The sequence below is a fragment of the Octopus bimaculoides genome, chromosome 1 (assembly GCF_046866305.1).
Source record: "Octopus bimaculoides isolate indiv1 chromosome 1, ASM4686630v1, whole genome shotgun sequence".
Taxonomy (NCBI): Eukaryota; Metazoa; Mollusca; class Cephalopoda; order Octopoda; family Octopodidae; genus Octopus; species Octopus bimaculoides.
Genome location: NC_142928.1, coordinates 73,177,460 through 73,197,459, shown reverse-complemented (window position 1 = coordinate 73,197,459; position 20,000 = coordinate 73,177,460). Strand labels below are relative to the sequence as shown.

Below are 20,000 nucleotides of genomic sequence, written 5' to 3'. Positions count from 1 at the left end.
ATGATGATGATAATAATGATAATAATCGTATTCTGTATTCCTCTGAAAATTCATTATAAAATTTTGATGTTCTGTGATTATTTCATTCTTGGCAAGAATTTCTAAGACGCCATTGTCTGATAATATCGAAAGTTAAGAATGAATTACTGCGTATGTATATTCCATTTTGTAATTGGAAAATAGAATATATATATTTATTAGAATATTGATGTTAAAGGAATTTTTTTTTCTATGTATGCGGTTGTCTCATATTTTTTATGTTTCCATATATTGTATAAAACTTTTGTTCCATCCTTCGTTTTTATATAGCTCTATTTGTACATTTGCACAATGCCCTTTGAGTCATTTTGTAAAACATTGTATGTATGAATCCTTACGGCCAATAAATATAAAATTATTATTACTATTATTATTGCGGTTGTTGTTGTTGTTGTTGTTGTTATACTTAATTCGTGGTGTGAACGTCTTTTAATTTCTCCACTCGAAATGCATTTTATTGAAGCATTTCGAAGTGAAATTTTCTCTCAGGTACTTGAGAAAAGAGTTATAAATGTCTAAGGGAAGCTTGTCCTCGATACCTCGGGCAGACATTAGAAAGCGAAAGAGGTTTGTTCCATAAAGTCTGAGAATTTTATTTACATATATTTTCATATACAAAATGTCTACCTCATATGAAAATGCGACACGACAACGGCTAAAAACCAAACACAAAATTATAACACAAATTTACGCACAAAGGAAGAAGAAAAGAAACAATGTTGTGAAAAACTAATAAAAATATCTGGAATCTCAAATGAGTGATTTGGAAGACAGAAATAGTAACAACAATAGCAAAAGTAGTAGTAGCACCTCTTACACCGTTTCTAGCGTTGTGGTCCTTTTACATAGTAACTGTGTGATAACAAAATTTCTTTCAATACCAAATAAACGGACGCTATTTTTAGATCTATCACAGTTAAAGTTTAGACTTAAAAGTTGTTTAAAATGCAACAGCATTTCTTTGTCACGGGAAATCATCAGGGAGAAGGAAACGAGAAAAATTTTATACTTCTGCTTACGAAACGACAGAACCGGATTAAACTTTTTCTCAGGCCAAGTAGTACCAGTTCTCCAGAACATGTAGGGAATTATCGCAACTGAAGAACCAACACATAAGCTGAAATTGTGAGCTATACCTTTGAATATACATTTGCAACTCCGTACATGAGTCGTTCAGGCATGTACTAAAGCCCAAGGAGGTAGAAATGTGTCTCAAATTCTAGTAAGTCACAGCTGAAACGATGTTGATCTCGCTCTCATGCATATTGCATTTTTAACCCTACACATCTATGAAATGGTTTTCTCTCGGAAAAAAAACCCACAGCAGTCTGACTTTCAATGGTATATATATACGTTATGTAGACAGATGACATTTAGAAATTAATAGTTTCGATTGTGTTTATTATTATTATTGTTGTTGTTGTTGTTGTTGTTGTTGTTGTTATTCATATACACTCAAAAGATTAGACTGCTGGACAAGAAAAGAATCCTAACATCTTTAGGATTTCTTTGAGATATGGTTCTCCTGGGATCTTATCTAGATGTTTCTGACATCCATTTCTTTATCGTATCTAGGGCACCTACAATTGCAGGATCATCACCATCATCATCATCATCATTATTTCTCTTTATCACAGATTTGTTGGAGCTCCTGGAGGCTTGCATGTGTAGCAGGCTTACTACCTGCAGCCTACGATACCATGCTGCCCGTTCTTTTTAGCTATCTAATATTTAATGTGATTCTGGCCGCACCAAGGAGGCAAACCTTGGGCGCTCTATTCAACTTTCTACTGGGTGCTCTATTCCAATTTCCTTTATATTGCCCCTTGATAGCTTCTGATATTGTTCCGAAGGACCCAAAAATTATTGGCACTATCTTCACCTTCATTTTCCCTAGCCGGGCTATTTCGTACTTAAGAGGGTTGTATCTATCTATCTTTTCGCCTTCCTTCTTGACTATGCGTGGGTCAAGAGGGCATGAAACATCAACTATAGAGTACATGCGGTGCACCTTGTGCATCACCACTAAATCGGTCTGTTACGGTCTAGCATCTGATCTGTTTGGATTGGGAAATCCCTGAGGATTTTTCTGGTCCCCTACTCCGCCACTCTCTCCGATTTGTGCTCATACTACGTCTTGCCTCTCTCTATCCCCCACTTCTCGCACAGTTTTCACTGTAGCACTTTCGCTACCTGATCGTGTCGCCACAGCTTATAGCGGTCTTGGGCACGTCTAGGGCATTCTTTCGTGATATCGACAATGATTTCATCCACTCTATTGCAGATGCTGTGCAGCGGAGACACTTGACCATTCCTAAGGTTCACCCTACAGTTCGTGGTCTTGTGCTGCCATATTATTATTATTATTATTATTATTATTATTATTATTATTATTATTATTATTATTATTATTATTATTATTATCTTCATCACCATCAATCATCATCATCTTCATCATCATCATCATCATCATCATCACCACCATCACCACCATCACCACCATACCCACCATCATCTTCAAACGCTGTGAGAGAAAGCGAGAGACTCAGCGACAAACAGAAGAAATGAACAAGGTATGCGGTGAAAGGCAGGTGCTTTTTAGCGCGGAGAATTTTATCAAGGATTTGGCAAGACTCATTGCATTCTGAATCCAAATCTTGCCAAAGTGAACTTCACCTTTCATCCTTTTCGAAATCGATAAAATAAAGTGCGTATCTAGTCCTGGAGTCGGTGATATCGAGAAATGACAAAACCCCACACATATATATTATGTATGATTACTGACCTTGAACTAAGATTAGAAACAATTTATTATTATTATATCTTTGGCTTTTGCTTTGTATTTGTACAAGTTGAATCCAAGTCACATCCAGAGACCTCACGCGACAACAAGTTAGATGTTCAAGTTGGTGTTATGACTAGGGTTTGTTTTAAAAGTTATTTGATTATACGATGATACTGTACTCTTAAGATGACTGTAAAAGGTGATTGCTATTATGTACATTTAAAAGCACTTTTGATAATGTTTACATATTTATGTTTTGGGGAATTACATACACAATATTTTTCGTATCATCATCATTATTATTATTATTATTATTATTATTATTATTATTATTATTATTATTATTATTATTATTATTATTATTATCATTATTATTATTTTTATTCTTCTTCTCATTCACCTCTTCATCGTCATCCTCCTCATCTCATTGAAGTTCTATGAAAACACATCTGTCGTGGTAAGATGTGTTTTCACAGTGCTACAATGGAGGATTTTATTTGCATTACTTAACGAAACAGACTTTTTGTTTTCTGCTATGAATTGAAGTATGGGCAGGAAACTTTAAGCTTGGATATCTTAAATCTCCACCCCGTTGCGTTGTGGGGGAAAAGTTTGTTTTGACATTGTTTTTGCTTACTAGCTATGCTTTCTATCTGGCAAAAGGCCATTTGTTTTCGTTCTCCACATCAGCATCATACCATCAGAAGTAGCAGTCGGGGGTGTTGGCCACAATGATAGTAGGAGTGTCGAAAATGACACTAATGCTCCACCGTATTATTTTTTTCTTTTATTTTGAAAAACAGAAACAGAATTAAAGAAAAAACAGACGATATACATGACATGAACAGACAGGTAGAACCTACTATATATGATATATGTCAGATGAACAAATAGCGGAGGTGCAAACAGGAACAATTACACAATAAGAAAAAAAAATAGTGTTGAAAATGTTAAATTCAACAATATAAACACTGTGAACAGACGTAGAATGCAGACGTGTGGAAGTGGTATCATTTTGCTGACGCCGTTGCAGATGCTAACGTTATCACTAACAATAATAGTCACAACAACAAGAGCAACGAGAACAACAATATAAGCAATATGAATTCCAGCAATATAAATAACAACATCTGTAAAAATATAAGCGTTTTTAAGCGACATAAACACTTACTGCATGTTCACAGAGAGGTAAATAATATGAGCCAGCTTCTGTACTGGAATTACTGTGGAAGTTGTATATTGTGAGAAAAAGTGCTTCTTTTCCCGAGGTTTTTGTACAAAAGGCAAGAAGGAAAATTGTATACTTTTGTCTCTGAAACAATAGTGATAATTTCGATAAGCCCTCAGAAGATAACTTAGGAGGAGCTCTGACCGAATTACGGCAATTTGTGCTCTCCTTTGGCAAAATAAGGCTAACACTGAAAAAGAAAGTGAATGCTCAGAAATAGTCGATCCTCATACAATACGCGCCGGGATGAAAAAATGTGAAGACTGTGGTCAGAGACAGGGAATGGAAAATTGAACTGATAATAACTGTTTTCTTATCGACAGCAAGGATTAAAGGTTTGGACGTTTGAATATTCAAAGACTAGAGGTGTATGGGATTAACTCCACTTTCTAAATGGTCACTTGATTAAATTATGGTATCCATAGCAAGATTCGAGTTTCCTGTACTCGTTTTTTTCAGAAGCAACTTCGGGAAGTATGTGCTTTCGAATTACCCAAGTTATGGCGTAGGTGGTTTTATTGTTCAGGAAAGGCTGACATCTCGAGGTAAGGAAAAACCTTCACAATATGGTAGGTTTAGTCATTTAATTATTTACCTAAACAAATCAGAAATATTGTAATGACTTCAAAAATAACTTTCTAACAAATGATCCACATTAACTACATTCGACAAACCACTGATTACTCAACTATAAATACAACTAAATATTGATACATTTTCATTAATATTTTAAATAAAGAAATATTCATCTTCCCGATATGTGAACTTAGAAGGAAAAATTATGCGAAACACTGAATATTGAATACTCCGCTCCTCTGATTTTGCTCTTTAAGTAGGTAAGAAAAATTTCAAAGTTATTTATCATTTATATTTATATAATATAGTCGTAGTTATGAGATTTACAATGCTACAATGTCTCCGCTAAGTAATATCAAAATAAACTTGGGATAATAATTCAGCCATTACGAGTATATCCCAAATGAGCTAAATTAGTAGACATTATTCCATGACGTAAATATATTATATGAATGAGATATATTAAATACGATATAAATATACATATATATATAAATGGACGGAGAACGACGTGTTCAGAATTTCATTTATTGCTTGCAAAAGCTATTAAGAATTGATTGATACAATACAATGTCCGACTAAATGTGTATCTGTGTCTAAATACTAGCGTAATCGACTTCCCAACTTATAAGCTCCACTATTCAATAAGGACATTTTCTTTCTAACTAAAAAAACATTTTCTGGTGCGGGTAAAGAGTTCGCTCAAATTTATAGGACCCAAATTAGACAGTCAGACATCAAAGACATGCAAGGGTAAGGAATAGTTTTTCGTTTTATGATGATGATTCATTCTGTCACTAGCTTCGCTCTGTATGCATTCGTACAGCCGAATAGAGACTACACTAAAACATGCACGAAACTTAGTGTAGCGAAGGAGTGAATGCGTGCATGAGTGTGTGTGTCTGTGTGTCTGTGTGTGTGTGTGTGTGTGTGCATGCGTGTGCATATATGTGTGCGTGCGTGTACATGTGTGTGCGCACGCACTTGCATTGTGTGCATGCGTGTGTGTGTATATGTGTGCGTACATGTGTGCATATGTGTGTGGAGTGTGTGTCTGTGTGTGCATATATGTGTGCATATGTGTGTGGGGTATGTGTTTGTTTGTGTGTGTGTGTGTGTGTGTGTGTGTGTGTGTGTGTGTGTATTTATATATCTCGTAATGTTGATGAGCTTGCAGAAAGCAGCAAACCATTTACTAATGATGGGACTCTATACATTCAACAGAATAAAATTTATTAGTAATCCTGATCTGATTGAAATTTCATGTTTCGCTTTCACGGTTTACTCAACTATTGGTTGCCAACCTGTGACATTTAATATCTGTTACCATGCAACGGCGGCAACAAGCCGATGAACCACTTCGGCAGGTGGGTAAAACCAGGAAAGGGTAGCCAAGGGGCATGTAACTCTTAGCCAGTTAGGGTTTGCCTACCTATGCATGTAATGTCTGAATCGAGCGGACTCTGCGGAAGAAACCTTCGTCGTCAAACAAATGGGAAAGCGACTACAGTAACGCATTGTGAAAACAGAGCGCAAGATGACACAAGTAAGAAATCTTGGTCATCCACTGCATCCGTCCCCATCCCATACCGTCTTGACCTGGACTGGCCAGTGAAGTGAAGATGGTGACAGAAAGGAGAAAGTGCGGTTGGCGGTTTGCAACTCGTCTTCATTTTAAACAAATCCATCGCACAAATGTAAATCATCCCTAGACGAGATGGGTGGTCATCGTCGCTCTGAAGGATGAACATGAACGTGGTTATGAACACACACACACACACACACACACACACACACACATATATATATACAGTCACGCACACACACACACACACACACACACACACACACACACACACACACATATATATATATATATATACAGTCACGCACACACATACACACACATATATATACAGACATACAGTCATACAGTCACGCACACACAAACACACACACATACATATATATACGTATCCTGCATAAATTAAGAAAGTGAAAATCTTTTGTAAATAAAATTATAAGTCTAATATTGGGCATATAAAACCACGACAAAAAAAAATTTAATATACTTAGTAATTGAACCTACACCTCTTCTTTTCGCTATAAGCGTGTTACCAATTATACCAACATACCCAACCATTTTTCTGCCGTTAAATTTAGAAATTATGATTTAATAGTGGTCAGTGTGCAAACATGTGTATATTCTGCGTAAGTTAAGAAACGGATGGTGGCCAGTGAAGGTTTTGTAAATATAATTATAAGTTTTCATCGTGTATATTGACTGTATTTCTTTGTATATATATAAATATGTAGATATATGTATATTTGCATATATGTATGTATGCATGTATGTATATATACACAGAGTGAGATATATATATATATATATATATATATATATATATATATATATATATATATATATATAGTCAGACAGGTTTTACTTCTGTTTATGCAGGGATTTGTCTACTTACATTTAAATGTTGTAGTATGTATTTGCATGCAAGTTGATTAATAATATGCATATGTACAGACCAACAGATCGATAGACAGATTTTTTTTTTAGAGATAATCTAAGGAGGACAAACAATTCCCATCGCTTGATAGAACTGGCCACGCAACTTGGGTCGATTTTATCGAAATTAAGATTAGATATTCAAATATTGCAACATATTTGAGTTTCTATGGTGTGAATCATTTGAAGCCATTTTCTCGACAATGGTGTTATAGAGAAATTCCAGTCTATAGCAACAAAATGGCTAAATATGAGGGGGCGCTTAAGGAATCTCTGTCTTATTTTTACCGGTTAGATATAAATTTATCCTGTATTCTTAATAGGAGACTTTCCACATTCTTAGATTGTATTTGTGAACTGAAATAAAAATACTAATAAACTGAGCATTTGCTACTTGAAATACCTACAATGTCTTGAGTTGTAATGATCGAAGTAACCATGCTTTATGTTTTGTTTTGTTTTGTTTTTCTTTCTCTTAAAATCAGTAGATCTACACCTTAAATGTCTATAAGACAACAAACGCATCAAATTCTGTGACATTAATTATGATAAGAATAATGATATCTTATTGTCATATTTTCAGTTTTGTTTTCTACTAATACAAAATATATTTATCAACTATTTTAAGTCTTAAATTACGAGTGAACAGCACATCTTTTTATCTTCTTCGCCATGAAATTGGTTCACAGAATATTGTTTCACGATAAAACACTTGTTTTTATTTTCTTACAATATTTTATCCATACATTTTCGTGGTGATATATAAATGTATCTTTTAATATTCATATCAAAGCTAAAATAATTTGCTTCAGGTCATATTTAGAGAAAGTTTTCTGGTGCCTCAGTAGGTTGTTGGTTTGTTACCTTATGATTATTTACATCGAGTTTAATTTACCGTTGGCAAAATGAAATTATTGGAACAAGATCGTATTGTCAGGCCAATTACCGTGGATAAAGAATACCGAAGTATTCAATTGCAAGATGAAACGCTAACGAAACTCTAACGAAACGCTTGTTAAATTTACACTACTCTGTTATATTGCAACAGTTAATGATATATACCGGCAAGAGTAAAGAATTTTGGCAATGACATTAATTCAGATGCTAAGTAACATTAAATAGAAAAATATCGAATGAAATGATAAATTCTTCGGGTAGCAGAGAATGAATTTAGTAAAAAAACGAACTGACCACAGAGAGGATATAAAAATAATATATCTGTCAAATTTTCTAACTTGTCTAGGGAAATCCCTAGAAAGTTTGTAGAATTTCTGTCTCAAGGTCCAATTACTGAGTCGGTATCATATTGGCCAATTTCTAAGCATTGTTTGAAAAACATGTTAATGAAAAAATTTAAGCTCTGGCATTAGATAAAAACATATTTATTTAGTTTGGAGATAATCAGAAAGGGTGGGGTCAACATCAATGGTAAGCAATACGTTCGCCCTCTCTCTCTTTCTCTCTCTCTCTCCCTCCCTCTATTTCTCTGTCTCCTCTCTTTCCTTCTCTCTCTTCTCTCTCTCACTTTCCTTCTCTCTTTCTCTCTGTCTCTTCGTCTCTTTTGTTTCATAAAACATAAATGTCATAACCTGAAAAATATGCATGTGTAATAGGAGGAGAATGAAAGAGAGCAAAATAGAAAAGAAAAGAAGATAAAAGAAGGTAGATATGTCTTTTCTGTTAGAGGATTAGATAAGAACAGTGTAATCTATATAAATATATTTCGTTATGCTATGGGTGATATCACATTTGCGAAAACAGAAAAAATTCGTAACAACAAAACTGATAAAAATACACGAAGATAGGAAGAATTTTCTTTCTAAGATAAAAGAAGATTAGTAACATCTCAAAAATAACGAAATACTAAATCACTGCCAAAAATAATTCTGTCAGGGAAAAACTGAACAGAAATAGTCTATGAATTAGGTCGACAAAGGAACACAAGGAAATAGGGTTAAGCGAAATTAAAGAAATTCATTTCTAGTGGAGATTGCTTTGATAACACCAGAACCAAAGCTTAATTTTACGTATTCTTTTGAATAATTTTGTTATTTAGCTGTCGAAAAGTGGAACATCAATGATTGATACCTTTAATTGTATTGCAGTTTCGTCGTCACTATATACATGCACAAGGGATCGATTGATGACAGAAGATAAGAATACCGGAAAATGGCGAACTGCTTTTAGTTACACCATTTTACAATCAAGATATGTCGAGGCTGTTCGTCTTTCATTTTCTAGGCTCGATAAAATGAATACATCGTTTAAGAAAGTTAATATGTCAGTTATGTTACCTCTATAAATTCAAGATCTAATTTACAGTAGAGATTTATCGGATGATATTTTTTTTACTCGGAAATGGCTGACACTACAAAATAAAAAGCAATTGAAAGTATACCGTTTATCACAGGAATCTAAACTTTGGAAAAGTCAACGGGTCACATCTATCCAGGAGAGGTAGCTTAATGTATAACATCAAAGCATTTACATTGTGCGATCGACAAGCTCTGAAGAGTAAAGATGGGATCAACAAGAGCACAAACTCCGAGTATATTTCGATACATTCTGTACGCTGTGTACTGAGAAACCGATAGATATGCTAGCGAACAAATTTGTAGAGTTGGGTATCTGTATCCGCATTACTCTCTCAATACTAAAGTCATAATTTCAATCACTATTTGAAAAGGCAAATTGTGCCGACAGTTTCCAATAATTTGTTTCACTACATTTATGATGGTGAATATCAAAATGTTTAAGTCGATACAAAACAAATACCTCAAATGATTTTGATATCAAGACATCGTTTCTCAGTTTCATCGCAGATATACACTGATAAACAGATATACAGATACACACACACACACACACACACACATTTGTCTGTTGTCACTTTTTTGGGGAATATTTTACATGGTCTACTCTTTCGCTTCTTATACATCTTATACAGAGGATCTTAGTTCTTCTATTATAGTTAACTGAGCGCGTATTGGCAACGCTTCGAGAATACTGTTAACAGAAAAAAAAATGATTTTCTGCAGTTACTTCACGTTTTGAGATCTTTTTTTCAGTTAATGTTTTATTGATACATTACGAAGCACATGCTTACACAGATATACATTTAATTCTATAAGCATATGCATATGTATGTATATATGTATGTATGTATGTATGTATGTATGTATGTATGTATGTATGTATGTAATTTTTTTAGACTAATGGGTATATATCAATTAGTGTGTTGAATGAAGCGCATTCAGAGTTTGGGTTACATCGTATCATCCACAGTCGGGATATGTTTCCTCTGGATCTACGTCAGGAATTCCGTTGTGTTAGTTGAGATAACAGTTGATGAAGGAAACAGAAGATAGAGTTTGCACAAGTCTTTATTCAGTACGACGATCGTTTCGACCCATCCTGCAACTGTTCGCTATTATCAGGATATTGTGCATCTAATTGTGTTGCATCAATCTATGCAGTTCGTATCGCATCAGCTACATGCATAAAGAAGGGGATGTTCCGATAGATGTACTGAGTTCTCCTAGGCATGCTGTTATTGCCCCCTTTTTTTTTTTTGGTTATTACCATTTGCCGGTTATAACCCAAACACAGCGGGAAAAAACGTGCCTAGGAGAACTTAGTGTATTAGCGGGATATTTTTTGATGCATGTACCTGATGTGACACAAACTGCAAAGATTGATGCAACACAATATCCTACCCGTAACGGACAGTTGCAGGATGGGTCGAAACGATCGTCGTTCTGAATAAAGTCTAGTGCTAAATCTATCTTCCGTTTCTTTTATCAATTATATATATATACATACATGAAGGGGAAACAAATGCAAACACATACATATACACTCACACTCACATACTCACACATATTCATAGATATATTCTACATTGGCTCCAGTCCCGTGCAGTAAGGTTTAACCTGTAACCATGTCGTTCAGAACCGAAATTATTCTTTAACCTCGGAGAGCCTATATCTTATTGTTGTAATCTCACAAAGATTTCACTTTGTCTTTTGATTTATTTGTGTCAGTGATATAGGTACCAATTATATATTTGATTTGACTCGATCAACTATATAACAGCCCTACACAGTTTAATCAAAGAGAAATCAATATGCGCCAGTGACTAGTTGTCAGTTCAATTAAAGGAAAGTTACGCTTTCTATCGCATTAATATCTTACTTACAGACACAAAGTACATTGTTGAAATTAAGAAGTGTTGTTGATGATATCGATTCGTATACTTATTTTATAGAATAGGCAAGAATACAAGAACGAATGAAGGTTGATACAATCTTTGCAATGAAAGGAAAAATTAGCTTAGAACCGAAATTGAACTCTTTCACCAGAAAACTAAACGCTGTAATGCATTTGGTTCGTAACTCTACTGTTTAAGTAATGCTTACTGTTCTATTTATATACAATATTAAACTTAGTAAAGTAAGCACTATAAAATCTCCGACGAGATGGGACCAGAGATTTAGTGCCAAGTCATATATTTCACCGATTAATTCATATAGTACTGTTTAAACCTAAATATTGTCTAATGCTGTGAAATAAAATTGAATTAGCAAACTAGTTAGTAGCGTTATCTGAAGCTACTTTTGTTTCCTCTTCATCATTAGTATCAGTGAGAAGAAGGCGGCAAGCTGACAGAGTTGTTATCACGCTGGGCAAAATGCTTAGCGGCATTTCTTCCGTCTTTACGATCTGAGTTCAAATTCCGTCGAGTTCGACATCGCTTTTCATCTTTTCAGGTCGATAAAATAAGTACCAGTTGAGCACTAGGATCAATGTAATCGACTTATCCCCTCCCACAATCTTGTTGGCCTCGTGTCAAAATTTGAAACCAATGTGAGATGGAAGTCGTATGATTTCAATTTTGTTCTACTACATCGTGAGGGTTTCTGGCTGGTCAGCAATAGAAATGATCGGTGTATTTAAAAGATCTTGAAAGCGCGAGATATAATGATTACATATGTAAATATGTTAATATAAAGGATCTAGCCTTAGGATAGCTCTCTTCCATGTTTTTATTCGTCTCAGTCTTTAGACTGCGGCCACGCTGGAGCAGCGACATGAAAAGTTTAGTAGAACAAATCGACCCCAGCACTTATTTTTTAAGAGTCAGATACTAATTCTAGTCGTTCTCTTTTGCTGTACTGCTAAGTTACAGGGTTGGAAATGAAAAAAAAAATCGGTTGTCAAGCGATGGGGAGACAAACAAAAGTACATATACAGATAAATACATACACACACACATATATGTATATACATATATATATTTATGTATATACATGCGTGAGGGTACATGGCTTAATGGTTAGGGTGTTACATTCACGGTCTAGCGATCATAATTTCAATTCTTAGACCGGGTGGTATGTTGTGCTCTCGAGTAAAACACTTCATCTCACATTGTTCTGTGATCACTTCGACAACTGAAGAGTGGTACAGAGTGCATCTGTTCAGGCAACGTCGATTTGATGGAGGGAGTGAACTAATGTACAGCACGAACATTCGATCACTATAAACAAATAATTTGTGCAGGTCTTTCGACAAAAGTTGAACGCTCATACGTCGTCTTCCACGGGAGTTCATTGTATATATACATATATATATATATATATATATATATATATATATATATATATATATATATATATAATATGTGACACTTATTCGGTAGCCATGATAAAACTCCGAGTTTCGGATACCGGAGTTTTATCATGGCTACCGAATAAGTGTCATATTTTTACAGATAAATTCCTCTATTTACATAATATCGAGGTCTCTTTCTTTCTTTTGTTGTCCTTTCTATCAATATATATATATATATATATATATATATATATATATATATATATATATATATATGTATGTATGTATAATTAACAAAGAATGTAACAATACATTACGAAGAGTATATCATAAACAATTATAAACAATTAATAATCATTTATGAATATGAATGGCCAAACATGCAATCATAAATTACATACAAGAAGAGTGTTTATAATTATGAATAAATCACAATTATAACGGAGAGGGTTGCAAAAACTCTTACATGTTCAGAAATAGCAGTCAAAAACTACTACTATATAGCCACTATTTTCACTCATAATATATCTCCTCAGAATAAAGCTGTTTGCGAGTGACATGACATATATTTTCCTCCACCAAACTCACTCAGAAGGCATTAGTTGTCTAGGGTTATAGAAGAAGACATTTGTCGAAGGTACTGTGCTGTGAGACTAAACCCGAAACCACTTTGTGAACCACACAACCATTCCTGCAGCAGTAATTCTTTTTTACCAGTTTTCGTGTGCTATATTCTTGATTATAAGTCACGGAACATCGTACAGGATAGCCACTTTGTATAAATGATGACACACTCTTTCCTAAATCTGTCATTGAAGTAAAACGATTCAGAAGTGTTAAAAATGTCAAAATTTCATAGAGGAAAATCACTTCGTATTTAAAGCAAAAACAGTAGCTTCAGTCTGACTCATAGAGTGTTCTTAAAGTATAGTATGTCATCTTACTTATCACACTTGCAGTTTTAAGTGAGGCAACTCTAGCACGCAGTTTGAACCTACTTTTCCAATTCAGAATCCGGCCTTTCATACACTATAATTCAGACACCTTTTATCATTATTATTATTATTGTTGTTGTTGTTGTTGTCGTTGTTGTTGTTGTTGTTATTGTTGTTGTTTCTGTTGTTATATGAAGTGTTTCCGGAAAACTGTTCCTTTTAGATCTAAAAGACCGCAAAGCTGACCTATATTGTTTCTGATTGTATCGTGAAATTACACGGTGAGTAGAAATGCGAATTCTGTGCTCATTCTCGTGTGCTTTCTGGTGAAGTTGTAGACACGATAATGTACTATGAATTGTGTGTATGTAGGTACTAAGTTTACTATTGCGAATGAGTTTTTTAAAAAAAGAAATCTTGACTAGAATGCAGTGTTGTAAAACGATTAAATAATTATTCCGAAAGTATATATGCAGAGTAACAGAAAAAAAAAAGGAAAAGAGTGATAGACAGTGGTTGAGAGGGAGACAGAATGAGAGAAAGTGAGGCTAGATGTATTGTAGTGTTGTTATAATCATACTTCAGACGAAACGATTGTCTCTTGTAATAACTACATTCGTTAGGAGTAACACTAGTCTTCTGTTGGTTACCTATTTTTTTCTCCTATGTCTTTTATATTTTCCACGAGGTTAATAGAATAAAGTACTAGGTTTCGATTGAATATATCTCTGTTCATAAATATCGATTTGTTTTTAATTAAAAATTAAATCAATATTAAATTTGATACATCACATAAAATTGATGTTAAACGTATTTATACTATTTAAAGGTTACAATTAAATTCAACTATGTTTATTTATAAATTTGGTATTTGAAATTCATAAAAACAAATTTCATTGTTTTCATTTCATCTATATTGATTTTATTTAGGTCGCAAATTTCATACCAATACTGTACAATTAGATTCTGTTGAACATTAACAAGTCAACTTCCTATTTTCTATTGAAAAGATAATTTACAAACAGATTTCTACTTAATTTCTTTGTATTTACATTATCAATTCCAGAAATAGAAAGTGACAAAATAAACTAAATATATATCTGATTGGTAAATGTAATGCACAACGCAAACATCTAATACAGAATTACGTACATTTCTATAGTTCCACTTTATCCGTGAAATACTTTTAATATTTTTCTTTTTATGATAATACAGTTGCTTTCTATCAGCATATGAGATAATATTCATTTCCTATTGTTTATTTTCAAGAGTTAATATATTAGAGTGAAGAATATTTTCCAAGATTTTAAATTGAAAAAGCAGCTTTCTTTTGAAACTGTTTGATTATTATTTGAGTAATCTCTCGTCCCTTGATCACTGAAGAAATTTTAATGAGTATCCTTTGAAATGAAAAAAAAAAATAGAATATTTAAGGGAACAAAGAACAAAAAAGAAACTAATTGGCTCATTTGTATTAAATATTTCTCATTTGTTATGTGTATGTTATTTAAGAAATATCAGAAGTAAGCACGTATTTTCCATATTTTTCCATAGCACACGTTGTAGTATTAAAGGAAGAAAACTGCATTATAATAATAACTGTTCAGGAGAAAAGAAAAAGAATGCTAAAGCAAGATCTGTAGTTAATGAGATACTTCCTTTAAAAAAAGACAGCTAAAATCCTTAATAGCCGATACATTTGTACAGCATTGAAAGATTTCAATTATGACAACTCAAAATTGTGTTTCACTTAGAATACAGTTAAACACACATGTATGCTGAGATGGGTAAAAACTATATCAATACATATATACAGGCACACATTCACACATGCATACATATACATACAAACATCTGTTTACACATGTGTGTGTTTTGTGATTGTAAATAGATGTATATGCATTTATTTGTGCATCTTTAGATTACTGTAAAAATAGCAGTGTATACAGCGTGCGTGGGGTATTTGAGGACACCTAATTATCAGCATATTACTCACTTCAAGTCAATCGAAAGACTTTTATTTCTTTCAGATCCTCCATGGCGGATAAAATACTAGCACAAGAAATACGATGTGCAGTTATTGTTGCCATATGCGCGAAATACTGTAATTTAAAACTGCCAACTTTCTAAATGCTACAAGATCTTTTGTACACGAAATTCAGATGGAATTGGAAGCTTCTAGTGGGAATGTCTCAACTATATCAAAAACAAAAATATAACAATCTAAACTTTCGGACAGTATAATGATATTGCACTTTATCCCATGGATTCAAAATATAATAAGTTAGGACCATCACCAAAGAACTCCAAGTACCGGAGGGAAATATCAGAACTATTGTGCACGAGAACATTCAATAGAAGTCCTATGTATTGAGGAAAGGCCAATTCATACTAACAAAAACAGAGGGTAACCCTCCTACTAGTGCTAAGCGGTTACACAACAAGGTTAAAAGCCCTTACGAACATGGCATGCTTTGGCTTTTCTGAGAAAACTTTCAACCAAGTCCAGCAGGTGGATAAATGAAGATCTTTTTGATGTCCACTGTGTGATGAATGCTAAATTTTCAGGAAATATGATAGTCTTAGGAGTGGTGAGTACCATGATACATTGACAGAGGGTATTAAAATTATTGCTGCTGGATACGCTGAGGTACAGAAGAGAATTGTTAAACTTTGGATGGACGAAGTATGCAAAGGAAGGACAAACGTATTTTAAAAAACTCAACACCTTCTCACAAAGCCCACGTAAACCAAGAGTGGATATCATACAATGTATATAATCATGTAACATCAAAGTTTCATCCAAACTCGCCAGACTTAAATCCTACGGACTAATATGTTTAGAGTGTTTTTGAAAGGGAGGCAAATCGACATTTTCACAATGTCATAGTTTCAGTGAAGTCTTCCATTGTTCAGGTGACGTCCGAAATAAATGAGAATATCTCCCTTTCTTGCAACCTTTTCTTTTCGAATCATTCACCATGCTGGACTGCTGAAATTTATAAGATTTTTTTTCATTCTTTCTCTGCTTATTTTCACTTATTCCTTTCTGTTGAAGACCGTAGGCTCGAAACGTAAAAGACTTTTTCATTTTCCCGAGTGTCAAACTAATACACTTGCTTGTTGTTCATACACCTGTCTTCCTCTTTTGTTTTTCTATAAATTCCAAGAACATTTTAGTGCATGTTCCGCATTAAACTGAAGGTGGAGTTGTAGAACAATTTAATGAGAAAGCTTATCAAGACCATGTGCACATATTTTTTATCACTATATTTTACTTATTTATCACTGTATATTACACATTGTCGACAGTTTCTTTACAATCGTTACATCTTTTCCCCTGTTATATTGCTTCTCAGAGGACATAGTGGGAAATATATTGAAAAAGTATTAGATACATAAAGTACAAAAAAGAATATTTCAAAATACCTCTTTCTATCCAGCTTCGAATGACATTTGAAATTTCCTTTCATCATTTCATTATTTGAAGGGCTTTTAGCTGAGACACTTACCTATAAAGGAAATAATATATTAGATTTAGAATATATGTTTTACGTCATTTCATTTGTTATAGTTTGGTAAATGTAATGAAAATTTTTAATAATGCAACTCCGAAATTCCTATAACAAAATTTTACAAAAAATCTGATGGACAAAAGCAATATTTCAAATTTAAAAGTATGTTATTTGAAACCCATAGCGTCAAACCTGCAGGATGAAAAAAAATTGATTCAAGGCCACTTTGCTTTATAAGATACTCGTGATATTTCAAAGAATTGCATGACAGGTTGGATAAAAATATCCAATCTAAATCTTTAGATATAGTTTTGTTTAATGATATGCATCTTTTATCATAGATAATTTCGTTTTAATATATAACTGATAACTGATATATGAAAATGAAATCCTATTTGTTTATAAGCTTCTTTTGTTTTGTTTTCTTTTTTTTTTCGTGACTGTATGTGTACATAATTTAATTTCCGATTCGAAAGATCTTTCAGAAACATTGCCATAGTTTTATATACTACTACACGGTTTATCAAGATGTTTTTCTGTAGTAATTAGAACCTGCCTTTCATTTATGATATTTAGCTCGCTGTCCTATATTTCTCTGATGGCAACAGATTAGAATCTTCCTTGAGTATGCATCAAATTAATGCAAAATAACACGCCATAAGCAAAGAAAGTTACTAAGACGTGTTTGTAATACAAATTAATCACTTCAGCTGGAAAGAAATATTTTCTGATAATAAAATCGATTTCTTTTTTGTGTGTCATAAGAAAATCAACATCAATGATAAACCTATTTTATATTTGATTAACAACACCTATGCCCGATTCGGGAGAATTAGTATTCATTTAATAAAGTAGAAAAAAACATGCCTGCACAATAACATGTATACAACACACTCACTGAAACACATCTTTTATTCTTATTTTATATCAGAAATTTTGCGAATAATGGCCTCATGTATTACAGATTTCCATCAAATCAAATACGTGCTGAATGCAATTCCTTGATAAGAATGGCAAATAAGTGTTTGTGCAACAATTCGGACCGAATAATCGACACGGTGTGTTTTTAATCAAAGCGCTGATTTATTTGATTTATTACCGAGAGGTATACCTTTCCCCGAAATACACTTCACGCACACACACGCACACACACGCACGCACACACACACACACACACACACACACACACACACATATATAAACACACTCACGCACGCACGCACACACACGCACGCACACACACACTCACACACACTCACACACACACACACACACACACACACACACACACACACACACACACACACACACATATATATATATATATATATATATATATACATATCAAAACACAAGCTCTTCCTTGGCTTCGTATAAAGACATCCCCTTTTTACTACAATGGTGCCCTTAGGAATAGAGAATTCTACGAGCTGATCCGTTGAGTTAGCAGTGAAAACAATCCCGGGAAATCTCGCGGAACTAGATCTAGAAAGCTTTGCTGGCTCAATCCAACATCTTGTGTAAATATCAATGTAGCTAGACGAATTTTAAATTTCGTATCTAGGTATTTTTCCAAGGGTTACAATTATTATCATGTTTACAAAGAAGCGTAAATTATCCATTCTTATGACGAAAACTTTGCCTCGCTTGTGAGCAGGTTCTGTAAGCTTCACGGATATTATAACAGCCCAAGGTGCAATTGTAATGCCCCTAGTGACTACCTGTTTAATGACAACTGTTTGATATGATACTGGTCAAGTAATCAACTTCGCCCTTCTAAAACTTTACTTGGCTTGCGCCAAAATTAGAAGGAATTATCTATTTGCTTTTCGTGATACGCATTCGCTCTTCCCATAATTCTCAATTATAATCTTTATCATTTACGATATATTTTTCTCAAACTCTCGATTTCTACAAAGCCTTTTTCTTTGTTGCAATTAATATACCTATTTTCATGTATATAGATGATTTATATTATTCACTTGTTAGTTCAATATGGATTTGTTTTTTAACGTTTACTTGATGAGTTGCTAAATAACTATCACTGCACCGTTTATAAGCATTTATGAGTTATCATATTATTCTACAAGCTCTTGGCTGTCTGATGATCGGCTGCTTGAATCTCTGAGTATCAGTTTGGGAAGTCTTTTCCACCTTAAATTTTTATTTATAATTTTATTTATAGAAGAAGAAGAAGAAGAAGAAGAAGAAGAAGAAGAAGAAGAAGAAGAAGAAGAAGAAGAAGAAGAAGAAGAAGAAGAAGAAGAAGAAGAAGAAGAAGAAGAAGAAGAAGAAGAAGAAGAAGAAGAATGAGGGTTATATATACAACGTATCGAAGGTGTTGAAGGCTTTATACAGATAGAAAACTATTACAAAATAACCGACGTAGGATTACAGAAATAACTACTTCAGAAGCAAGGCAAACTGAGACAAATAGTCACAAAACACGAACAAAACAAAAAACTGTTTTCTGTCTTTAAGGAAACTGACAAACACAAAAAAGAAATCGTAGTACCTTACAGCTATCATGAAAAAGAAGAAGTGTTTCCCATGCAGGAAGGAATATAGAAGAACTGGTTTTGGTGTTTGAAAAGGCACCTAAGTCTCAGCACATGTAGTCGCTTTAAAATTTTGTAATAGATGTATTCAAATACCAAACCGATTTCGACAGCTTATTGTTTATCAATAGCAAAAATGAAAAAATCGATAAGAAACGGATTCGGGTGAGTTTAAAGTTACAAGGAAAATTTGGAGAAACTTGTTTAGATGATCAAATGTTCACAGAAATTCCAAT

At 33.7% G+C, this 20,000-nt stretch overlaps 1 protein-coding gene across 5 annotated transcripts in view; it reads right to left on the bottom strand.

Moving 5' to 3' along the window:
• Positions 1 to 20,000, bottom strand: part of LOC106871880 (protein-glutamine gamma-glutamyltransferase K) — a 426,022-nt gene that overhangs the window by 234,444 nt on the left and 171,578 nt on the right. For 3 of the 5 annotated variants that reach the window (XM_052967482.2, XM_014918634.3, XM_014918631.3), the window contains exon 2: positions 17,121 to 17,203. The exons of the other annotated variants lie outside the window; for them this stretch is intronic. In XM_052967482.2, the coding sequence (XP_052823442.1) occupies positions 17,121 to 17,167 (47 nt within the window). In that variant the 5' untranslated portion in view covers positions 17,168 to 17,203. The remainder of the gene's footprint in view (positions 1 to 17,120; positions 17,204 to 20,000) is intronic. 5 annotated transcript variants of the gene reach the window in all.